Raw genomic sequence first — 25,801 nt, forward strand, 5'->3', positions numbered from 1 at the left:
GGGAATGGTTCCTCACCTCCTCACGATGACCTGCAGGGTCTTCAACGTAAACCAGCACCTCACCGAGCCCGGCGCTCACCGTCTCCACGGTGAATTCCGCCTTCCTCATCACCACATTCCCAGTTGGTTCGATGCCTGAGAATTGAGGAGGGGAGGGGAAAGAGAGAGAAAATTAAAAAATTAATATTAATAAAAAGCAAAAATAATGATAAGGTTTAAGGCAAGCACAACTAATTCTAATAAGAAGTACACAGCACTAAACTTATCTGAAAGCACAACCCGGAAAAATGAGGACATTATCACTATTGAAGAAAAAGTTAACCAATGGAAGAGCATGACCCTCCATGGAAGACATCCCCACGATCTGAGCAGACTAGAAATGGCCAAGAAAGCGGCGAACACCTGGCTCAGAGTTGGAGACCTCTTCCCAGAACCAGAAGGGCTCCTTGTAACAATACAGGACCAGGCGGTTAACACAAAAAAATATCAAAAATACATAATAAAAGACCAACAAATTCAAGACGATCAATGCAGAAAATGCTAACAGAAATCAGAAACAATCCAACATATTACAGGATTCTGTAGCAGTTTAACTCAATCTGATTACCTACACAGGCACAATCAAGTGGCAAACATCGTTCAGCAAAATCTTGTTTAAAAATACATACTCATAAAAGACATCATACCTTACGATAAATACAAGCCTGATCCAGTTTTAGAGTCAGATTCCTACAATTTATATTAGGACTGATCTGTTATTACTGATAGGACAATCCTTAACAACTGTCTGGATATAATGATACAGGATAAGCAAACAAAAACAACTTGCTTAATAGATATAGTCATTCCAAACACACATAACTTACAGAAATTAATAAGTGAAAAACGCCAGAAATATGCTGAATGAAAAAAGGAAATTGAAAGACTATGGAACATGAACAGGGAATACATTGTCCCAATAGTAATATCTACAAATGGTATCATCCCAAAGTCATGACACAATAGCGTTAAACAATTAGGGCAACACAGCAATACTTATGTAAGTCTGCAGAAAGCCACAATACTGTACATCACTAGGATAGTCTGAAAGTTCCTAGCAATTCAGAAATGAGCGTACTTGGCTATGCTAAACTGAGGTTTTACTAGCTGGAGCTGAGAAAAAAGTAAATTACAATAATAAGAAATAATATTAATCATAATTTTTAAAAAAACAAACAAAATAGGAATAATAATTTGAAAAATAGTCAGCATATTTTCAGTAAGTTCGGCAGCTAACGAAGACAATTCTACAAACCCGCGGCCAAGACAGACCTGGTCCATAGGCTCTGGCTTTCTTTGGATTGAGTTTTGGCCGAAGGGGAGCCCCCGGTTTGAGCTTGGCTTTGGGAAACTGCGACAGGTAGGTCATGACGGAATGCTCGTCCACGTTGGGGTCCAGAATTTCCTCGGGGGTGATAACCTGAGGGGAGGTGTAGAGGGAGAAAGGGAGAGAAGGGAGAAAATTTTTAGGAAGCCACTGCACAGATTGATTGGGTGGCAAAGACGGTGTGTGACGAGCTCACACACAAAATGCCGGAGGAACTCAGCAGGTCGGGCAGCATCTATGGAGGGGAAGTAATCAGTTGAAGTTTTGGCCCGAGAACATTTTTTAGGACTTTCTTTGGAAGGGAAGGGTGGGGGGGGGCAGAAGCCAGAATAAGATGCTGGGGGGAGGGGGAAGGAGTATTAGTTGGCAGGTGAGAGGGGGGGAGGCAGGGTGAAGTAAGAAGCTGGGAGGGGATAGGTGGAACCGGCGAAGAGCTGAAGAAGGAGGAATCCGATTGGGCGCCGTGGGTAGTGCAGAGCCATGACAGTGCGGAGTGTCCCAGAGTTTGGAGTTCACTTCCGGCACCGTTCCGAAAGGAGTCTCCGTACAGCCGTGGAATGAGTGGGTTTTCTGTTCCCTCCACAATCCACAGACATCCCGGGTAGGCTGGTTGGTCGTTGGAAATTGTCCTGTGATTAGGTTAGGGTTTGTCGGGTTTGACCAGGGTTACCGGGGCGGTGTGGGCCTGCACGTGCGTTCATCAATCAATCAGCAAACAGGAGAGGGAACAGAAAGAGAAGGCGGGGGGGGGAGGAACCTGAGGGAGGTGAGGAGAAGAGACAGGGTACGACAGGAACCAGAAAGGGGATTGGAAAAATATAGAGAGGGAGGGGAGGAGAAGTTACCGGAATTCAGAGAAATCGATTGTTACGCCGTCAGGTTGGAGGCCACCCAGGCGGAACACGAGGAGTTGCCCCTTCAGCCCGGGATTGGCCTCACTGTGTCAGCAGAGGAGGCCGTGTTGGAACGGGAATGGGGAGAAGAAACGAAATGGGCGTCCAGCGGGGAAATCACGCCCGCTGTGGCGGACGGGGCGCAGCGCACCTGCGGAATCCTCTGGGCGTATGGCGTGCTGGGCCCAGTTAGTCGACGACAGGCGTTCGAGAGTCAGGAGGTTACGCTGCGGCCTTACGAAACTCCATGACGGGGTGGGTCTGGTGTGGGGGGGGGTGCTCTGGAGAGGGTGCAGAAGAGGTTCACCAGGATGCTGCCTGGATTAGAGAGCGTGAGAGGATGGACGGACGTGGGCTGGTTTCTCTGGAGTGCCAGAGGCCGAGGGAGGCCTGATAGAAGTTTGTAATACTATGAGAGCCGTAGACAAATTGGACAGACAAGAGTCATATTCCCAGGGTCGAAAAATCTAACATCGGGGGCATTTCCAGTGAGAGGGGGTAAGTTCAAAGGAGATGTGTGGGGCAACATTTTTTTTGCTTACACAGAGAGCGATGGGTGTGTGGAACATCCCGCCAGGAGTTGTGGTAGAGGCAGATACATCAGGGACATCTAAAAGACTCAGATAGGGCCACAGGTGATGGAAAAATGGAGGGTTATGCAGGAGGGAAGGGTTAGATTGATCTTGGAGCAGGTTAAAAGGTCGACACGACACCGTGCTGTGCTGTAGTTTTCTATTTTCAGTGTTAAAGAGGCTGGTGGATACGTGAACATTCAGGAGCGCAGGGGTACAGATCGCGAACTGGCAGGAATATTTTGGTTTAATTCAGCACAGACACTGCTCCTGTGTCGTCGCGGTCTACATCCCCGGCCCCGCCGTGCCCAAACTTGCACCCTCTGGAGTCCCCAGTCTGACCCGACGAACACCTGGGCCTACCTGAGGAAAAACAGCCTGTCGGAGGGAAGGGTAGGACTGATCCTAGTGTAGGTTAAAGGGACAGCACAGCACTGTGGGCCGAAGGGCCTGTAGTGTGCGGTGTCGTTCTAAGCTTTATGTTCTGAAGTGTGAGGTGATCAACAGTAACAGTTCAAATCCAGAGGGCGTGCGCAGTGTCTTGAGGAGCACTGATCAGCAAAGGGAAATCAAGATCCAAGCCCGCAGCTCCCCGATAGTCGCCCCAGAGCAGACGGGCGGTAGAGAAGGCGCATGGCACGCTTGCTCTCATGGCGATCACGGTGTCGAGTATAAACCCCGGCCCTGCCACTCCTGACGAGTATCACGTCCTACCTGGGGAATGCCCAGCCAGTCGTCAGCCTGCTGCATTGCCTCTCGGGCGTTGTCCACGGGTCTCGTCCCATCCCAGGTCTCCCAGTCAGGACACAGGCCTGCAAAGAGGGAAAAGGAAGCCATGACGGTCAGGTTCCGGAAACACTGGGCCACCTCCCACCCAGCTCCGAGCCCAAGGCCCGTCAGCATCAGCCTCAGTCCAGACGAGTGTTTCTGAGTTTAAAATGTGCAAGGGTCACCAATAAGAAGACAACAACACCAAACAAGCCCAATTCTCACCTTCCAACCCACCAGCTCAGACTCACTGAGAGATAGTCCTGTTTGCTTTGTCTGGCCCAAACCTCTCCTATCCACGTGCCTCTCTGAGCGTTTCTAAATGTTATTGTACCTGCCTTCACCACTTCCTCTGGCAGCTCTTTTCATGCTCCCTCCACCCTCTCAATGAGCTCGCTTTGAAATCTTTCCCCTCTCATCTCAAAACCCCTGTCCTCCGGTTTCCGAACGGCCCATGAACACAACCTCACTGTTTTTGCTCTCCCGCCAGATTCATGTTTATTACGACTGAAGTATGCCACAAAGTGTGCTGTACTGTGGCACAATTGCAGCATTTAAGAAAATTAACAGTGGAAAAAGGGAGAATAGCGGTGAGGTGATGTTCGTGGGCCACTCAGAGATCAGACGGCGGAGGGGAGGGAGCTGTTCCCGAATCAGTGAGTGTGGGCCTTCAGGCTCCTGTACCTCCTTCCTGACGGTAACAGTGAGAAAGAGAGCATGAGACCTGGGTGATGGGGCCCTTAGGATGTTGCCTTTTCGAGGCATCATCGCTTGAAGAATGTTCTGGATGCTGGGGAGGCTGGTGCCCATGATGGAGGTGACTGAGTTCACAACTTTCTGCAGCGTACCTCGATCCCGGCAACCCCCCACACCAGATGGCAATGCACCCAGTCAGAGTGCTCTCCACCGTATATCTGTAGAAACTTCCCGGAGTCCTTGGTGACGTACCAAATCTCCTCCAACTCCTGACGAAATATAGCTGCTGTCAGGCCTTCTTTGTAGCTGCATCGATATGTAGGCCGAGGATAGATCCTCAGAGCCGTTGACACCCAGGAACTTGAAACATAATTTATTTATTCATAATAACTAAGTGATTTTTCAAATTCTGTCACAGAACAATAAACCATGACATCTGACAGTGATTATAAACCTGATTTTGATCCAGTACTTCATATAACTGCAAGATAACGTCCCAACTCAAATCCTCAATGCCCTGACTGATGAAGGCTGGCGTATCACGCAGACTCTTCACCCTCTCTACCTCTGACCCCACCTTCAGCGAACCCAGTATCTGAAGGTCAAGGTCCCTCCGTTCCGATGACCCTCCGTCGGTCGAGGTCGTACGTGGATGTTGGATCCGAGCAGTCCTATGATAACGTGTCGACACGCAAAGCAGGACGTACGACATGCAGAGCAAGCTGTTGCCCGTGCAGCTGGCTCCCCCTCCTCCGCGCTCCAAAGGTGCGGCAGAGACCGATACAGTTTGGCACAGGAGCTGCCAGTCGGCACTGAACTCAATGTCAGACTGCCGTAGGGACTCCAGCCCTGGATTTTTCCCTCGGGGTTTACTCCCGAAGCCTTCCCCACGAGTGGGTGTAGCCTCAAGGCAGTGAAAGTTTGAGATTCTCCTGGACGGCCTGCCGACCACAGCTGACGAGCCCGATCTGCCCGGAGTGCCTGGTTTTGAGGTGCCTTTGCCCCTTCTCCTGCCGGTAGAGACGGTTCCACCGGGCTTAGTAGCCGCACGTGAAGGTCGGGAGCTGGACTTGGTTGTCAGAGGCTGTTTGAGACGCAGGCCATAGGTAGTGGGAGCTTGTCCCCATTCCCACCTCCACCCCCAGCTGGACAATCTTATAGAACTACCTTCCATTCCAAAACATCCTGAAAATCCTGACTGGGTGCTTCATGGCCTGATACGGAAACAGCGAATCCCATGGAAAAGGCAAAAAAAAAAAGGGTATTGCCACAGGCCAGTCCGTGACAGGCAAAGCCCTCCCCAGCACTGGGCACGTCTACATGGGGGTGCTGCCACAGGAAAGCAGCGTCCATGGTCAAGAACCCCCACCCCCAAGCCCAGCGCTCCTTGCTGCTGCCATCGGGCAGGAGGTACAGGAGCCTCAGGTTCCACACCAGCAGGTTCAGGAACAGTTATTACCCCTCAACCATCAGGCTCCTGAACCAGTGTGGATCACTTCACTCACCCCAACTCTGAACCGATTCCACAACCTGTGGACTCACTTTCAAGGACTCTACATCCTCAGTATGATTTATGACTTAATTTTTAATGTGTTTGCACATTTTGTTGTTTTTTCTCCCACATCGGCCGTTTGTCAGCCTTTGCATATCGTTTTTCATTGGTTTCTTTGTTCTACTGTGAATGCCTGTATATGGTGACACATCCATACTCTGATAATACTTTGACATAGTTCAGGGAATGATGTAACTGAATTCCAAGGTCCCTCCGTTCCACAACACTCCCTTGGCCTGGTTGTTCACTAGAAAGGTCCCAGCTCGAGTCGACTCGCCAAAATGTAACACCTCGCCCTTAGCTGGACTGAACTCCATTTGCCCAATAATCAAGGTCCCCCACTCCTTGCAATTTTTGATGACCTTCTCCACTGTCTACGACACCACCCACTTCTTGCATGACTCCCTTTGTAGCTCTCTCTACCCCTCGGGGGGGGGAATTAGTATTCATTTCGAGAGGACTAGAAGCAATGGTGTAATGCTGAGGCTTTATAAGGCACTGGTGAGGCCTCACTTGGGAGTACTGTCAGCAGTTTTGTGCTGCTTATCTAAGAAAGGATGTGCTGAAACTGGAGAGGGTTCACAGGAGGTTCACAAAAATGATTCCGGGATTGAAGGGCTTATCATATGAGGAACGTTTGATGGATCTGAGCCTGTCATCACTGGAATTCAGAAGGACGAGGGCTGACCTCATTGAAAACTATCGAATGATGCAAGGCCTCAATAGAGTGGATGTGGAGAGGATGTTTCCCATGGAGGGAGAGTCTAACACCAGAGGACGTAGCCTCAGAATAGAGGGCGTCCTTTTGGAATGGAGATGAGCAGGAAGTTCTTCAGCCAGAGAGTGGTGGATCTGTGGAATTCGTTGCCACAGGCAGCTGAGGAGGCCAAGTCTTTATGTATATTTAAGGCAGAGGTTGATAGGTTCTTGATTGGTCAGGGCATAAAGGGATACGGGGAGAAGGCAGGAGCCTGGGGTTGAGAGGGAAAATGGATCAGCCATATTGAAATGGTGGAGCAGACTCGATGGGCCAAATGGCCTAATTCTGCTCCGATATCTTTCATGGTCTTTGGACTGTGGGAGGAAACCAGGGCACCCAGAGGAAACCCACAGATCCACAGGGAGAACGTACAAACTCCTTAGCGGGAATTGAACCTGGGTCGCTGGCGCTGTAAAGCATTAAGATAACCGCTACGCCCCCGTACCGACTCTCTGAACTCTTTGAAAGCTCAAAGTAAATTTATTATCGAAGTACATCTATATCATATACAACCCTGAGACTCGTTTTCTTGCGGGCATTCAGAGGAAAAAAAACAAAGTACAATGGAATTTACAAAAATCTATACATTGAAGACTGCGCAATGGGGTGGGGGCAACAGGGTTTCGTAGCGGTTCGCGCAACGTTCTATGCTACCAGCGATCAGTATCCTATTCCTGCTGCTGTCTGTAAGGAGTTTTACAGTCTCCCTGTGACCATATGAGGTTCCTCTGGATGGCTCCCGTACGGGTTGGGGTTAGCGAGTGGTGGGCATGCTGTGTGGAAGCGTGGTGACACTTGCGGGCACCCCTCAGTGCACCCCTGTGCTGGTCGTGGATGCAAAACTCCACGTTCCTCTGCATGTTTCGATATGCATGTGACAGATAGCAGGGAACCTTCTTGTAATCTTTTAAAGACAAACTGTGCAAATAATGAATCATACTGAAAACAATCGTTGCAGAGTCCTTGAGAAAGTGTGTAGGTTGTGGAATCAGTTCAGTGTTGGGCTGAGTGAAGTTATCCACACTCGTTCAGGAGCCTGATGATTATGAGAAAAGAACATGACCTGGGTGATAGGGGTCACACACACACACACACACACACACACACAACGTCGAGCTCGCCAGCACAAGGACTGCAGATGGTGAATGTCTGAAATAAAAAGCCAAACCCACTGGCAACTCCCAAAGGGTCAGACTGCATCTGTGTGGGCGAGGGAGGTACAGAGTGTGAGAGAGTAGTGGGAGAGAATGTGCGAGAGAGTGAGAGTGTGAGAAAGAGAGTAGGAGAGGGTGAGAGCGCAAGAGAGAGAGCGAAAGAGCGAGGGAGAGCGCGAGAGAGAGAAAGCGTGAGAGAGCGAGAGAGAGAGACTGAGAGAGAGAGCACGACTGAGAGAGAGAGAGCGAGAGAGAGAGCGCGAGAGAGAGCGCGCGAGAGAGAGCGCGAGAGAGAGCGCGAGAGAGAGAGCGAGAGAGAGAGCGAGAGAGTGCGAGAGAGAGCGCGAGAGAGAGAGCGCGAGAGAGCGCGAGCGAGAGAGAGAGAGCGCGACAGAGAGCGAGAGAGAGAACAAGAAAGAGCGAGAGAGAGACTGAGAGAGAGAGCACGACTGAGAGAGAGAGCGAGAGAGCGAGTGAGAGAGAGAGCGCGAGAGTGAGAGAGAGAGAGCGCGAGAGAGTGAGAGAGAGCGCGAGAGAGAGCGCGAGAGAGAGAGCGAGAGAGAGAGCGAGAGAGAGAGCGAGAGAGAGAGAGCGAGAGAGAGAGAGCGCGAGTGAGAGAGCGCGAGTGAGAGAGAGCGCGAGTGAGAGAGAGCGCGAGTGAGAGAGAGCGCAAGTGAGAGAGAGCGCAAGTGAGAGAGAGAGAGAGCACGAGTGAGAGAGAGCGCGAGTGAGAGACACACAGGGAAAAGGCGGTTAAAGGACTCAGGACCCCACCTCTCCCTCTGACAGAAGTCACAGAGTCCAGATGTTAACCCGTTCTCTTCACCAAGCTGCCCGGGGTGGGGTGGGGGGAGGTTTCAGTTTGAGTTTCTATGGAAACTGCAACGTGCACTTTTGCCAAACGGCGGGCTGGTTGTCAGTGGAGCGACTGTTACTGTTGGCACGCCAAAGGAAAACCACGCAGGCGTTGGGGTTAGTCATCGCAGACGCTTAACAGCCACAAGTCACGCAGTGGCAGGGAGCCACGCCAGCCTACCTCAGATTAACGGCACATCCGACCGTCCCAACAAGACCATAAGACACAGGAGCAGAGCCTTCGGCCCACAACGTCGTACCGAGCTAATTATATTAGTAACCAGGCACCCAACTAAACTAATCTCTTCTGCCTACACAATGGACATCTGTGTTTCCATCTCCCGTGGCTGCACATTCTAGGTACCCACCACACTGCCTAAAAACTTGCCCCCTCACACATTGCCCCCAGAACTTACACCCTCTCGCTGTAAATGAAAGGCCTCTGGTATTAGACACGTCAACGCTGGGAAACAGATACTGTCTATCCTTGCCTCTCGTAACCCCACACACCTCTATCAGATCTCTCCCCTCAGCATCCGCCCCTGCAGGGAGAACAAACCAGCATTATCCAGCCTCTCATCTTCGCTCACGCCCTCTGAACCAGGCAGCGCCCTGGCGACCCTCTTCTGCCCCCTGTCCACAATCTCAACATCCTCCCTATAGTGGGGCGACCACAACGGTATGCAATACTCCAAACGTGGCCTAAACAGAGCTTTATGAAGCTGCCACGTTATACTGCACATAGAACCGAATTTGGCCTTTTGGCCCATTGAGTCTGACTGGCCCATCATGGCTGACCATTCCACTCAGTCCCATTCCCCATCTTCTCCCTGTAACTTTTGACGCCCTGACTAATCAATAACCTATCTACCTCAGTTTTAAATATACCCAATGGCTTGGCCACCACAGCTGTCTGTGGCAATGAATTCCACACATTCTCTGCTCCTGGATAATTTTTTTCCTCGTCTCTGTTCTAAAGGGACGTCCCTCTATTCTGAGGTTGTGCCCTCTGGTCCTAGTCTCCCCGACTGCATGAAGCATCCTCTCCTAGGCCTTTCAATGTTCGACTGGTTTCTTTGATATCCTCCCTCATTCTCCTAAACTCCAGCGAGTACAGGCACAGAGCCATCAAACACTCCTCATACGTTAACCCTTTCGTTCCCGGGATCATTCTCATGAGCCTCCTCTGGACCCTCTCCAACGCCAGCATGTCCTTTCTCAGGTAACGGGCCCAGAACACCGTTTCTATGGGTTCTCCCGCGGTGGGGTCCTTACCGGGAGCACAGCTGTCCACCAAGGCGCCTAGAGCCTTGCCCGACTGCCAGTCGCGGCTGAAGTTGGTGATGGGCATGTCTGGCAGCTTGTTCTGGATCCAGCCGAGCAGGCGCTGTTTGGGCGTCTGCTTCTTTGCCTCGTCGTCCTCCTCGTCCCACACGGGCATGGAGATGGAGTAGTGCAGGATGAGGGTCCATATCAACCCCAGGATCAGCTTCAAATTGCCGTCAACAATGGCCTTGCTGTCTGCAGAGAGAGAGAGACACACACACAGATGCAAGTTAGACCATACAGCCTGGCCAATTCTGCGTAGTCTGTCACAAACTCCATCTCGCGATCCCTTCCAACCCTCCAAACCGCACTGCCTCAGCAAACCCACAACCCCGACTTAGCGCTAACCTAATCAGGGGACTGTTTACCATGACCGATGGACCATGGCTGGAAACCGGAGCACTCGGGGAAAACCCAGGCATTCCACGGGGAGGACGTACAGAGACTCCTTGCAGAGGATGCTGGGATTGAACTTCGAACTCCAGAACGCCCCGGGCTGTAGTAAATCCTACTGTATGTCAGTCTTTGTGTATAGTGTTGGAAACCCTCCAGCAGCCTGTATGGGCACCGTTATTACAGCTCAGTGCATTGGGAGTTCAATTCCGGCTTCCCCTGTAAGGAGTTTGTACATTCTCCCCGTGACAGCTTGGAGTTTCTCTGGGTGCTCTGGTGTCCTCCCACAGTCCAAATACTGTGTTAGTAGATTCCTTTTTGCCGTTAGCGCAATTTGTCCTCTTTTCCCCAAATCCATGCGTTGGGTGTTCGACATTTTTCTTTGAACGGGATCCAAGGTATTCCTTCGTTTCGTGGCTGTCTGTGGGAAGACAAATCTCAGGTTGTATACTGCATGCAATCCTTGATAATAAATGTACTTTGAATCTTGGAATCTAATTTTAAGGTGATTTGGAGAAAGTATGGCGTGGATGTCAGAGGTAATTATTTTTTATGTGGACAGAGTCAGGGGTGATGGTCGAAGCAGATACATTAGGGACATTTAAGAGACTCAGATAAGCACATCAATGAGAGAAAAATGGAGGGCTTTGCAGGAGTGAAGGGTTAGATTGATCTTGGAGTAGGTTAAAAGGTCAGTACGTCATTGCGGGCCGAAGGGCCTGTTGTGGAATGTTCTATGTACTACGTTCCTATCAAGTCCTTCCTTATTCTCATCTTAAGCCTATCCTCTGGAGCTCTTGAGTCCCCAACCCTGGAATGGTACCTTAGCGGTTAGCACAACGCTTTACAGTGGCAGCGATCACCGATCAGGGTTCGATTCCTGTTGCTGCCCGGTAGGAGTTTGTACGCTCTCCCCGTGACCGCGTGGGTTTCGCTCCACAGCCCTAAGGCGCGCCGGATAGAGTTAGGGTCAGTGATCGTAGACTTCAGGAGGGGGAAACCAGAGGTTCATGAACCTGTCCTCATGGGAGGATCAGAGGTGAAGAGGGTCATCAGCTTTAAATTCCTGAGGGTCACCATGTCAGAGGACCTGTCCCGGTCCCATCATATAAATGCAATTGCAAAGAAAGCAGGACAAAGCCTCTGCTTGGTCAGGAGTCTGCAGAGATTCAGCATGTTATCAAAAACCTTGGCAAACGTCTGTAGATGCGTGGTGGAAAGTGTGTAGACTGTCCTGGTATGCGATCACGAATGCCTTTGGACGTAAAATCCTAAAAAAGGTGGTGGATTTGGCCCCATACATCACGGGTAAAAACCCTCCCAACCACAGAGCACATCCACATGAAACGCTGTGGTCGGAAAACAGCATCCATGATCAGAGATCCCCACCACCCAGGCCGTGCTCTCGTCTCGCTGCTGCCATCAGAAAGGAGGTACAGGAGCCCCGCGACTCGCATCACAGGTTCAGGAACAGTTATTACCCCTCAACCATCAGGCTCCTGAACAAATGGAGATAACTTCACTCACCCATTGCGATGTTCCCACGACCAATGATCTCAATTTAAGGACTGTTTATTCAACATTCTCGTTATTTATTGCTATTTATTTATATTTGCATTTGCAGAGTTTGTTGTCTTCTGCACTCTGGTTCATCTTTCACTAATCCTGTTTAGTTATTGCTGCGTATGCCCACAGGAAAATAAATCTCAGGGTTGTATATGGTGACAGATACTTACTTTGACAATAAAATTTACTTTAAACTTTCAGTTGTGGACACGCTATGTGCGTGCTGAAGGGTGGCGATACGTGTGGGGCTGCCTCCAGCACGTTCCTACAGATTCTATTTAACGCAAATGACGCATTTCACCAAATGTTTCGATATACATGTGACAAATCAAGTTAATCTTCATCTTTCTTTAAAGTCCCACTGAAGGTACTCAGCCTGAAAAGTCGACTGTCCATTTCCCCCCATTGACAGCTCCTGACTTTGAGTTCCTTCACCATCTTGTGTGTTGTTTGGAGATTATGTCCTTAAACCCAAACCCCTCTCATCTTTATCGCCCCCATTTTCATCTTCCTCGTCCCAGCCTCAAAATCAAGACCCCTCCAACATCTGCCACTTCATGGTAATATCTGCTACATCATTGTGGAACAGAAGGACCGGGCGTAGGAGGGTGGGGTGGGGAAGTTGGGATACGAGTACACAGTGCCCTGAAGATTGTGACACAGGTAGTCAGGGTGAGGATGGAGTTTGGCACGCTGGCCTTCGTTGGTCTGGGAACCGAGTACAGACATTGGGAGGTTATGTTGCAGTTGAACAAGACATTAGGGAAGCCGTACTTGCTCAGACCACAAGATATAGGAGCAGAATCAGGCCATTCGGCCCATTGAGTGCTCCACCAATCCATCATGGCTGATTTTTTTTATCCATCTCAACTCCATTCCCCTGTCTTCTTTCTGTACCCTTTGACAATCTTACTAATCAATGAATTTCACAGATTCACCACCCTGTGGCTAAAGAAATTCCTTCACACCTCTGTTCTAAAGTCCCTCTATTTTTGAGTTTGTGCCCTCTGGTCCGAGACTCCCCCACCGGAGGAAATCCCCTCCACTCTAGGCCTTTTGGTATTTGATCGATTTCAATGAGATTCCCCCCCCCCCCCATTCTTCTGAACTCAGTGAGTACAGGCCCAGAGCCATCGAACACTTCACATACAAGTGCAGTCCAGGATGCCCGGGACTTTCACACAGTACTGCACTTGTCAATGCGGAGCGGAGAGCGAGTTTGTAAATCTGGCAGGAGCAAAGGCTGTTGGTAATGGTGAGGGTGGAGTGCCCACGGGAGGGGTGAGGGACAGGTGGCATTGAACAGGCAGGAGATGGCACACACCCTGCCCTGAGATAGCATTTCAAACAATTGGTTTATTGATCATTAGAGAATGTCTCCCTGGTGATTCCAGCTCCCTCCCCTCTCCCTTCCCCTTCTCCCAACCATGATTCCCCTCTCCCTGCCCCCCTTCCCACTCCCATATCAGAATCAGGTTTATCATCACTCACATACGTCATGAAATGTGTTTTATTTGCGGCAGCAGTACAGTGCAATACATAAAATTACTACTGTACTGTGCAAAAATCTTAGGCACCCTCATTATATATATGTGCCTAAAACTTTTGCACAGAACTGTATTTAACCCCAGCCTCATCACAGGACAGCTTACAATGCCTGATTTGCCTAGGAACCAGTACGTCTCTGGACTGTGGGAGGAAACCCGTGCGGTCACAGGGAGAACGTACAAACTTGCAAGCCTTTTGCTCAGTGCTGTATGTTAACTCTTTCATTGCCGGGATCATTCCCATGAACCTCCTCTGGACCCTCTCCAAGGCCAGGATGTCCTTTCTTAGGCATGGGATTAAAACTGCTCAGAATTCTCCAAATGCAGCCTGCTGGTGGATCGATGTGCTGTCCTGGGTGCAGGGAAGAATTATCAGGATGTTGCCGGGACTCGAAGGACTGAGTTATAGAGAGGGGTCGAGCAGGTCGGGACTTCTAATTCGCTGATGTGCACGAGACCGAGGAGACCTTGCAGAGGAGTTTAAGTAGTGAAGGGCGCGGATGGGATGAGGAGGAGGAGAAGATGGCGGCACGACGCAGCGCGCGCGGCCACTCCGGTGGTGATCTCTGTTATCTGTCAAGTAGGGGACCGTGCACATTCCTGATTTGATGGAGACGGATGTGAGAGTATGGAGGAACATCTGGAGAAAGTTCTGAAATGCCCGCTTCACTGCTACTGTTACCGTGTGATCCGGAATCTCCAGAGGGGAAGGCCCCGAATCCTCGGCTTTGCTTGTTTCGGCAGCTGGGCGAGGTCGAAGGTGCTCGGCAGAGGATGGCGCTCGGGAGGCTGTATCAGAGGGGCTGGTCGGAGGCTCGAAGTTTTCAGATGGGCGGACTCAGTGTCAGCTGTGGTCGGCTGCTTCCAAGGCATCGGCAAGTTGACGGTGCCTGGAGGTTTATGGCAGGGAGTTTCTCCCTTTTGCTGCCTGCTATCGGGGACTTGGGAGTCGATCAGGACTTTGAGATATTTTTTTACTGTGCCCATGGTCTGCTCTTTATCAAATTATGGCATTGCTTTGCTCTGCTGTAACTATATGTTATAATTATGTGGTTCTGTCAGTGTTAGTCTTTGGTTTGTCCTGTTTTTCTGTGATATCACTCTGGAGGAACATTGTATCATTTCTTAATGCATGCATGCATTTCTAAATGACAATAAACGAGGACTGAGTGTTCTCGTAATCTAATCTAATTCTGCCAAACCCGGCTGCGGAAGGGAGGGTTGGACTTTGGGGTGAGCGACTCCGCCCCTTAAAAACCCAGAGCTACGGAAACGGTAACAGAAGCTCCAAAGGCTGCTGTGGGACAAGGGCCCCTGTAGACGAGCGATCGTTCTCTCCCTCTCTCTCGAAGGGGAGAGAGAGCCTGTCAGACCCCGGGACGGGGGTGCTCGGAGAAGGGACGCAGAAGACTGAAATGTTGGAACAGCTGGTTCCCCCCTCTCGCTGTTGCAGGAGCAACCTCTTTCTCCCTCGATGGAGACAGAGAGAGCCTGGCTGAGATACCGGTGTTGGGTTACGGACTGCAGTTTTTGATGGGCTCCAGGCTCTTTGGGGGCTTGCATGTTTGTGGGGGGGGGGGGAGATGAAAGAGCTTCTGCTGCTGCTTGTGTGTGGGAGGGGGCGGGGGGGCTTTGGGGTTCTGATGGTTATGTCATTCATGCTGTGGGGTTTCTTGTTTCGCGGATGTTTGTGAAGAGTAAGAATTTCAGGTTGGATACTGGACACATTCTCTGACATTAAATTGAACCTACTGAACCTCGGAGAGGACGGATTTTCGAAGATGGGCTGTGTCTGGGGAACAGCTTGAAGGGCTGGCCCGGGACAGGGGGATCTGCTGGGCTACTGTCGGCGGTCTTTGCCCCAGTAGGGGTGACTAGGTACAGAAAGGATGAACGTACACAGTTTTACTGCCCGGGGCTGAGGGCGAAGAGTGCACTTAAGGTGACAAGGTTGCAAAGATTGAATAGGAGCCGTAAGTGCAAGAGAAATCAAACTGAACAACATAACAGTGACATTGAACCCAATTGCCACCCAGATGATGGTCAGTATATGAATTATCATCAAATGTCATCTGTACACAAACATATCATCCAATATCAGATAGACAAAACCAATAAACAACACAGAGAGATGACACAAGGGGGAGAGGGAGAGAGGGAGGGAGGGAAGGAGGGAAGGAGGGAAGGAGGGAAGGAGGGAAGGAGAGGATTAACACTGGAGAGGGAGAAAGAGTTAACAGAGAGAGAAGAAGAAAGGGCTAATACAGGGGAGAGAGGGAGGGGGAGGGGAGAGGGGGACGGAGAGGGAGACAGAGACGGAGACGGAGACGGAGAGGGAGAGGGAGACGGAGACGGAGACGGAGAGGGAGAGGGAGAGGGAGAGGGAGAGGGAGAGGGAGAGGGAGAGGGAGAGGGAGAGGGAGAGGGAGAGGGAGAACGATCGAGTACCCTGATCTGAGCAATAATGAGCTTAATCCTTCACCTGCAGTGATGTGGACAAGGAATGAAGCCGTCTCCCACCCTCTCCCTCCCTGCCTGTGTATGCAGAACAGAGGGGAGGAGGTGTGATGTAACGGGGGAGGGTGCTTTGTCTAAGAGAGAGAGCAGACAGTCCAAAATAAGCCACTATGTGCAAGATAAACAAAACCATAGGAACATAAGACAAAGGCACAGAGTCAGGCCATTCAGCCTATCAAATCTACATTAACATTCCATCATGGCTGATTTATTCTCAACCACATTCCTCTGGCTTTGACCCCACCCCCCACCCCCCAAACTAATCAAGAACCTACCAACCTCTGCTTTAAATATACCCAATACCTTGGCCTCCACATCCGTCTGTGGCAATGAATTCCACAGATTCACCACCCTCTGGCTAAAGAAATTCCTCCTCATCTCTGTTCTTTAGACGTCCTTCTACTCTGCGGCTGTATCCCCTGGTCCTGGACTCTCCCACTATAGGAAACCCTATCTGGGCCTTTCAGTATTCGATCAGTCTCAATGAGATCCCCCCCCCGCCCCCCCATTCTTCTAAACAGCGAGTACAGGCCCAGAGCCATCAAACACTCCTCGTAGGTTAACCCTTTCAGTTCCAGAATCACTCTTGTGAACCTCCTCTGGGCCCTCTCCAATGCCAGCACTTTGGTTCTCACACAAGAATCCCAAAACTGCTCCCAATACTCCAAGCCTCAGCAGTGCTTTATAAAGCCTCAGCATTACATCCTCGCTAGTCCTCCCGAAAAAGAATACTGACATTGCATTTGCCTTCCTCACCACCGGCTCAGACTGCAACCTTCAGGGAATCCTGCACAAGGACGCCCCAAGTCCAGGCACTTAATTTAATTCAGTGTTTTATCTGGCACAAAATGGCTTCTTCCTGTGTGATACTGTTCTTTATGCTGACCATACGAAATGCCCCTCAGTGGCCACTTTATCAGAATCACTTGCTCGTTAATGCAAATATCTAATCAGCAACTCAACTCCTACATGGCACCATAGCGGTCAGTCCAACTCTATGACAGCTGAGTTTACTTTGGGCGGCCTCTCGCAAGTTTGTACGTTCTCCCTCTGACTGCCTGGGGTTTCCTCCCAGTGCTCTGATTTCCTCCCACAGTCCAATGATGTACCGGTTAGTAGGCTGACCAGGCACTGTAAACTGTCCTGTGGTGAGGCTGGGGTTAAATACAGTCTTAGGCACATATATATAGCCAGGATGCCTAAGATTTTGTACAATACTGTAGAGATTTTATGTATTACACTGTACTGCTGCCCACAAAAAAACACATTCCAAGACATATGTGAGTGATGATAAACCTGATTCTGATCTGGATCTCTATTGTGGACTGGGAGTGGGAAGGGGGGCAGGGAGAGGGGAATCGCGGTTGGGAAAAGGGGAAGGGAGAGGGAAGCACCAGAGAGATGTTCTGTAATGATCAATAAACCAATTGTTTGGAATCAAATGACCTTGCCTGGTGTCTCCGGGCTGGGTGTGTCTGCACCCACACCTCCCCACCGCTGGACACTCCTCTCTGACTGCTGCCCCACTCCCTCCTGCGGCGCACTGCCCCCGCCGTTCCTAATATCCATTGCTCCCGCCGGATTTACAAACGCGTTCACCGCTCCACGTTGACAAATACAGTCCTGTGCAAAAGTCTGGCAACATATATGTGCCTAAAATTTTTGCGCAGTACTGTATATAATTGTTGTAATTATTTAATTTTTGCACTGTACCATTGCCACAGAACAACAAATTTTACGCCAGTGACATTAAACGTAATTCTGAAATTTGACCCCAAGTCCTCCGGGAGGACACATTTGTTCCTCTGTATTGAACAGAATATGTAATTTCCCCACAGCACTGCTCCCCACCCCCCCCGCCCCCGTTGTGGGAATGGTACGCTGAGCGATTTCCCTGTAGGGAGGGAGGACGAGCTCCCCTCGCTGTCGAACTGCCTGTGGGTACACAAGCACCCAGTAATTCCTCAACGGGGTTGGTACCCGCTGTCTGAAGGAGTAGGGACGAGAACAACAGCTGCTTGACCCAGGGTTCATGGAACCAGTCAGCTCCTTAGTGTTGTGTATTTAATATTTCAGTAATATTTGAGTCATATCAGAAATATATTGTTTGACTAAGCATTCTTCCTCATTTAAATAATTAATTACGGGTGACATGTAAAAGTATGCAAATGGCTAACGTCATCACGGCACCACGTCATACCTCGCTAAAATAACAAAAAAAAGTATACAGTTACTCCTGGCTCTGTACATTACTTTCAATTAGTTAAATGTTTCAGAGTTGCAAATCGTAACTGAAAGAACGAGGAGGTCCCTTTTCAACGAGGGTGTCCTTCCCCTGTACGTTGGGGGGGAGAGGGGTGACTCGTGGAGAGAGGCGCCCAGCAAAAAGACCTCCACTTGCACCAGGGGATCACACAGCTGCTTGTCGCTTGTGCAAGCTGGAAGTTTCAGTCCGCAATAGAGACCCATATCAGAACCAGGGTTATCATCACTCACATTTGTCATGAAATTTATTTTTCCTGGCAGCAGTACAGTGTAATACATAAAATTACGAAAGTACTGTGCAAAAGTCTTAGTCACCCTAGCTATATGTAGTGCATGTGTGCCTAAGACTTCTTGCACAGTAATATATATATAAACCTATATATTTAATTAAAATTTTTTAATATACAAAAAACGCAAAGAAAAGAACAAAATAAAAGTGAGGTTGTATTCAGGGACTGATCGTCCATTCAGAGATCTGATGGCAGAGGGGAGGAAACTCGTTGAGCGTGTGTGTGTGTGTGCCTTCAGGCTCCTGTATCTCCTCCCTGACGGCTGCAATGAAAGAAGGGACTGGGGGTACACTGTGATCCGGGGAACGGGGGACCCATAATTCCCCCACCCGCTCTCCAGGGCCCTTGACGACGTCCAGCCGCACAGGGCAATCCCAGCCATTCCCCACTCCCCACCCCAGACAGAGAGCGCCTTCACCCAGACTACAAGGGGCCAGAGGTCCCGTGAAAATCACTTCCAGAAGGAGTCTGTACATACAAGTCTCGTCAGAGCGATGATCAATGAACTGCCTTCCTCCAACCCCCTGGGGCTGTTGAGCAAGATTTTTACTCAAGCAGGAGGAATTCTCAGCTACCTTGCCTTATATGGTGTGCACACTGTCCTGGGCAGACAGCCACCTTGCAGGCACCCAGTGTCTTCCACGGCAGTCTGTACCCCCCCCCCCCGCAAACCCAACCTGTCTGCCCCAGCCCCGAGCACTGGGGCACCCCTCCCAGACCAGAATCATGGGCGGTGTGGCAACACCCATCCCTATCCTCTCCTGGATGTAGGCAATCTGGTGGGGGGGGGGGGGGAGTAGAGAGAGAGAATAGGTCAAGGGTCAAGGGAGCAGCAAATCTCTGTAACCTCCTCACCTTCTCTGTGCCTCCCTCCCCCCTCCCCTACACCCATCCCTCTCTGTAGCCCCCTCCAGAACCTTCACCCTTCCCCATTTCATGAATCCCTCCCTCCCCTACACCCCTCCCCATCTGTGACACCCTCCTCTCCCTACACCCCTCCCCGACTCTGTGATCCCCTCCCTCCCCTACACCCTTCCCCTTCTCTGTGACCCCCACCAGCCCCTTATCTCTTCTAGTCTGTGAACCTCTTCCATCCCCTACACCCCACCCTGTCTCTGTAACCCCCTCCAGAATCTACATCCCTCCCCATCTCTCTGACCCCCTCCCTTCCCGACACCCCTTCCTGTCTCTGTGACCCCCTCTCTCCCCTACACCTTGCCCCGTCTGTGACCCCCTCTCTCCTGTACACCCCTCCTCATCTCTGTGACCCCCTCCTTCCCCTACACCCTGCCCTGTCTCTGTGACCCCCTTCCTCACCACCTGATGAAAAAGACCATGAACTAACTTTGCACTGTCAGGGTCTGGGCAGATCTTTCCCCCGCATCACAGCCCAATTCCCCGCCCCCACCTCCCTGAGCCTCCTTCACAGTTTACATACCCCTCCCACCCAGATTCACATGAACCAACATCGCCCTGGCTACTTGTTGTGAAGCCTCTCTGGCATTGATACTCCGTCAAGACGGGCCTGTCGCTCGGGGAATTTGCCTTAGAAGGCAGCTCGAGCCAGGGGCTGGCCAGGATCCAGGGCCTCCCTGCCTCCCGGTCTCTGATTTCACTGAGGGATCCACCCCTGTGAGGCGGAAAACCCTCACGGGCCCAGACAGGGCCTCTGGCACACGCAGTTGGATAATTCCTCCCTCCTGCACACCAAAGAGGGGTGAGGGTCGCAAAGGCTCTGACCGTATTGTGGGCCCGACCCAGTATCTGCCTGTCAGAGTCAACTCGAAGTAAATGTGTTATCAAAGTACCTCATTTTATCTTGAGATTCATTCTCTTGCAGGCACTTACAGGGGGTGGGGGGGAGATAAAGAAATACAATGGAATGAGAGGCGAACAAAGACAAACACAAATAACGAGCAAAAGAGGGAAAATTGTACAAATTTTAAAAATTATTACTGAGCACGAGCTGTAGAGTTCAAAATGCATGGAGTCAGCAGTTGACCCCTCCACTTCCCCCATCACCAACCCAGGCCCCCGACGTGCTCTCAGGACTCTCGCTAGCTAAACACCTTTTCAATTTCTTCTCCACTCCCTCCCTCCTCATCTCCATCGCTCTTTCCAGCTCACAACACTTCCACCCCCCTCCCGGTCAACACCTCTACCCGCCTCCATCTTTATTTTCCCCTGACCCCTCGCTCTTTCTGTGATCCCGCCACCTTTCCCCCTCTCCAACACTCTGCTGCTCACCGCAAAGCCTTTCCCCATCAAGATGTGACTCCCTGCCACCTGTCACCGTCTCTGCCCCCTCCATCTTCACCACCCCTCCTTCCACGTCCCGTCTCCGTGCCCCCCCCGCTGCTGCCCATCTACCTCCCCTCCCAACCGTCTACGTCCCGTGTCCATCACTCCCTGTCAACACCATTTATGCCCCCCTCCTGTTGACCTCCCCACCCTCCTCCTGCCCTCTCCTCAATCTGTCCAGCCCATCTCTGCCCCAAGCCTCCACCACTCCCCCCATGGCCACCCCTCAGCGTCAAACCCCGGTGACTGCCAATCTGCCCCAGCCCCCCCCCCCAGTCTGCCCCACCACTCCCCCTTCTCCATCACTCCCTCCCCTTCCATTAACCCTGCTGATCTGTTCTCTCCATCTCCATCCCCGAGTCGCCACCACTCCCCTGTCCCATCAACCAGCTTTCCAGCTTTGTCAGCCTCCCACTGCTTTCCGACTGCGCCGTCTGCCCACCGCATCCCCTCCCACCCCTGCACTTTACCGTGGCCGGGGGGGGGGGTCTCTGTTCACCCCCAGTGGTAATGAAAACAGGTCCCAGGGGCGATGTTTACCCCGAACTCAAAGAGGCGGGATCTCCCTTTGCTCAGGGGTACTGGGTACCATAACCAACCAGGCACGTGGTGATCTCTGAGGTTAACCCCCATCCTAACTCCACACCATCACATCACACACTCCCTCCACACCGTCCCGTCACACACTCCCGGGGTCAGACACAGAGTGAAACTCCCTCCACACCGTCCCATCACACACTCCCAGGGTCAGACACAGAGTGAAACTCCCTCCACACCGTCCCATTACACACTCCCAGGGTCAGACACAGAGTGAAACTCCCTCCACACCGTCCCATCACACACTCCCTCCACACCGTCCCATCACACACTCCCAGGGTCAGACACAGAGTGAATCTCCCTCCACACTGTCCCATCACACATTCCTGGGGTCAGACACAGAGTGAAGCTCCCTCCACACTGTCCCATCACACACTCCCGGGGTCAGACACAAAGTGAAGTTGTGTTAATTCAATCTTCTAGCTCCAGACCCAAGGTGACCTTTTGTCTCTGGGTGATTCAGTGCTTATCCAGACATCCCGTAAATGCTGTCAAAGTCTCTACATCCATCACTCTCACCAACGGTCTACTGCAGCTGCTGAGTTCTCTCTGGGTGAAAGGCCAAAGATTTAGAGATGGGCTGGCCATTTGGCCCGCCTACCGCCATGACAACCGCCTGTACCCAACCCGCCTGCCATCTTTGTGGCCATATCTTCCTTAACCTCACCGCTTTGACGTTGTGTTAATGGAGATGGAGGGAGCACCGAGGCCCCGGGGCTTGCGGGGGTGGTGTGCGGGATGGAGCACCGTGGTCTGCGGTGGAGGGAAGGAGGGAGACAGAGGCCTCGGGGTGGGAGGGAGGGAGCACAAAGACCGAGGGTGGGACGGGAGGGAGAGAATGTGGAGTCCTCAGCGGGGTTGGGGGGGGGGAGCGAATGCAGAATCCTCGAGGGGAGAGATGGTGGGAGCCCCTAGACCAAGGGGAGGAGGAGGGCTGAAGATGTAGTGATGCCCCCCTCCCCAAAGTGTGTGGGAGTTTCTAACCAGGACCCCTTGGGTTAGTTGGCCCAATTGAGGCCAATAGTTCTGAAGCTGGGGGGTGAGGGGTTGAATTTAGGGTTGGGGGGGAGGATTTGTTAGGACAGCTGACAGAACAAAATTGGACGTGTGTAGAACTGGTGCAGACGGCCGATTGAGACAGAATCATTGCGGGCCGAAGGGCCTGTGTCCGAGCTGGACGTCCCAATTCCAGAACACGGGACGAGAGGGGGCAATAGGACAGGGTGCAGAAACCCAGTGGCGGGGGGTAGGATGGGAAGACCGCAAACTGGGCAGGGGAGGAGAGAGGGTGGCAGGGGGCGAATGGGGGACACGAGGAACGGTGAGGGAGATCTGCGCCGCGGGGCACTGGGCAGTGAGGGAGCTCTGCACCCTGGGAGGGCGGGTGAGGGAGCTCCACACTGTGGGGCAGAAGGTGGTGAGGGAGCTCCGCACTGTCAGGGAGTGGCGAGGAGGGACCTCCACACCGTGGGTAGGACAGAGAGGAACTCGGCATTGTGGAGACGTGAGGAGGGAGCTCCTCACTGTGGGAGGGGGGTGAGGGAGCTCAGCACTGTGGGGCAAAAGGTAGTTAATAAGGTGTATGGTGTGTTGGCCTTCACTAGTTGGGGGATTGAGTTCAAGGGCCGTGAGGTAAAGTTACAGCTCTTTAAAACTCTGGTCAGGTCACACTTGGAGTACTGTGCTCAGTTCTGGTCCCCTCACTATAGGAAGGATGTGGGAGCTTTAGAGAGGGTGCAGAGGAGGTTTACCAGGATGCTGTCTGGTCAGAGAGCATGACTTATGAAGATAGGTTGGGCGAGCTCGGACCTTTCTTTCTGGTGCAAAGGAGGATGAGAGGTGACCTGATAAAGGTGTACAAGATGATCGAGGCATAGATCGAGAGGATAGTCAGAGACTTTTCACCGGGGAGGCGGGGATGGTAATGAGGCAATTAGCTCTACATTTGAGAGCACTGGCCGTGAGATCGGGGTTCAATCCGTGAGGAGTTTACGCATTCTCGCCATGACCGCGTGGGGTTTCCTCCGGGTGTTCTGGTTTCCTCCCACAGTCCAAAGACGTATGGCATGGAGTTCGCAAGTCGTAGGCTTCCTCCTTTGGCGCCAATAGCGGGGCGACACTTATGGGCTGCCCCCAGCACAAACCTCGCCGATTCGATTTGACACAAACGACGTATTTCACCGTACGTCTTGACGTACGCGTGACCGTTAAGCTAATGTTTAAAATGGCCGATACGGGGAAGGGCAGAATTTTAAAGTGATTGGAGGAAAGTATAGGAAGGGATGTCAGGGGTAGGTTTTTGTATTACACAGAGGGTGGTGGGTGTGTGGATCACCCTCCCAGGGGTGGTGGTGGAGGCAGATACGTTAGGGAGATTTAAGAGACTCTTAGATAGGCACATGGATGATAGGAAAATGGAGGGCTACATGGGATGGAAGGGTGAGATTGATCGTAGCAGGTTAAATGGTTGGCATGACATTGTGGGCCGAAGGGCCTGTATGGTACTGTACTGTTCCTTGTTGAGTCCCAACATGAGCTGGTCTGTGTGGGAAGGTGGGGGGGGGGCTACAGTCACACTCCCCCCCCACCCTGCACGTTTCGCCAGACAGGAAGTGCAATAACGAAGAGCGTAGGCAATAAAAGAGGGTTTTACTCTCCAAAGCTGTAAGGCTGTAATAGTGGGGTTGGTAATGGAGATAAGCTCCCACTGCCTACTAAGAACTCCCAATGGTGCGTCTCACATAGACTCTGACGACCGTCCAGCTCCTGGCCTTCACGTGCGGCTCAGCTACTAAACCCAGTGGAACCCGTTTCTACTGACAGGAGAAGGAGCAAAGCCGGGTTACTGGCACCTTAAAACCAGTCGCTTCGGGCAGAGGGGGCTCGTCAGTCGTGGTTGGCAGCTCATCGAGGAGAAGGAGAACTCTGATCTCAAACCTCCGCTACCCACTCGTGAGGAAGGCTTTGGGAGCAAACCCGAGGGAAAAATACGGAGCTGGAGTCCCTAAGGCTGCCCGACGCTGAGTTCAACACTGATCAGCAACCCCTTCGATGGCGCTGGTGCCATTTGGTTCCTTTGGGCCCACCAGCTGCGTGGAGAGGGGAAGCCTGCTGCACGGGCAACTCCCTGTTCTGCATCTCGTACCGCCCTGGCGTGCGTACCACGTAGACAGCTGGGACGCAACATCGGTGGTCGCCCCTGCCCCCCCACCCGACCAACGAGGCCTGAGAAGACTCTGCAAAGCTAAGGGGCGGGAGGGAAGAGGGTCTCTTCACACCTCGCGAAGATGGAGCAGATGGCAGACACAAGACTCCACAAGCAGGACCCAGCGGGAGGGGTGGCGAAGTGGGTCAGAGACAACGCCAACTGCCAGATCTGTTCCGGTCTCAGGAAGATGACAAAGTGGTTTCAACCCTTATCTGAGCCCCCGCCGCTACAGGCTTACCCACAGATGTCAGGCCCCAAGCCAAAACCGCCAGTCCCTGGGGCTGCAAGGAAGAGCCAGGCCCTGGGCACTGGGTGAAGGGTGGGAGAGAAGGATGCCAGGCTGAATGCCAGGGGGCGGGAAGGAGGCGAGAGAGAGGGGCAGGGAGATTCAGGAGCTTTCAATTATGAGCAACTGGACGCAAGAGATGTGAGGTAACGTTGCAGCTCTGATCGAGCACACCTGGGAGTATTGTGTCCCGTTCTGGTCACCTCATTACAAGAAGGATGTGGGAGATTTAGAGAGAGGGTGCAGAGGAGATTTGCCTGGACCAGTGAGCATGCCTTATGAGGATAGGTTGAGTAAGCTAGGGCTTTTCACTTTGGAGAGAAGGACGAGAGGTGACTTGATAGAGATGTACAAGATGATCACAGGCACAGACTGAGTGGACAGCCGAAGACCTTTTCCCAGGGTGGGGATGGTTAGTATGAGCGTGCATAATTTTAAGGCGATTGATGGAAAGTATAGGGGGAGATGTGGTGTCAGAGATAAGTGTTTTTTACACAGACAGTAGTGGGTGTGTGGAAGATACATTAGGGTCATTTAAGAGAATCTTAGATAGGCACATGGATGATAGGATAATGGAGGGTTATGTGCAAGGGAAGGGCTGGATTGATCTCGGACCAGGTTAAAAGTCGGCACAACATCGTACAGTGTGCTGTAATGTTTGAGGTTCTATGTCCAGGGGCAGAGGGAGATCTGAGGTCTTCCTTCCGCTGGAGGGAAGGAGGCCGAGGGGCATACATAAGGTGGTTTATAAAACCAGGAGGGGCATACATAAGATGGATGGTCCGAGTCTTTTTCCCCAGGGTAGGGGGGAGTTCTAAAACTGGAGGGGAGAATGATGGCAGGTGAACCTGAGGGGTGACAAAGGGTTGGGGGTGGGTAGGCGGCTCCA

At 51.7% G+C, this 25,801-nt stretch overlaps 1 protein-coding gene across 2 annotated transcripts in view; it reads right to left on the reverse strand.

Moving 5' to 3' along the window:
• LOC134338941 (filamin-A-like) overlaps window positions 1–25,801 on the reverse strand; it is a 107,226-nt gene that overhangs the window by 62,176 nt on the left and 19,249 nt on the right. For both annotated transcript variants that reach the window (XM_063035153.1, XM_063035151.1), the window contains exons 3-6: window positions 9,892–10,137; window positions 3,546–3,643; window positions 1,312–1,459; window positions 17–135 (exon numbers count right to left, since the gene is read on the reverse strand). In XM_063035153.1, coding sequence (XP_062891223.1) covers window positions 17–135; window positions 1,312–1,459; window positions 3,546–3,643; window positions 9,892–10,137 — 611 coding nt within the window. The remainder of the gene's footprint in view (window positions 1–16; window positions 136–1,311; window positions 1,460–3,545; window positions 3,644–9,891; window positions 10,138–25,801) is intronic.

Source organism: Mobula hypostoma, chromosome 28, assembly GCF_963921235.1.
Source record: "Mobula hypostoma chromosome 28, sMobHyp1.1, whole genome shotgun sequence".
Lineage (NCBI taxonomy): Eukaryota > Metazoa > Chordata > Chondrichthyes > Myliobatiformes > Myliobatidae > Mobula > Mobula hypostoma.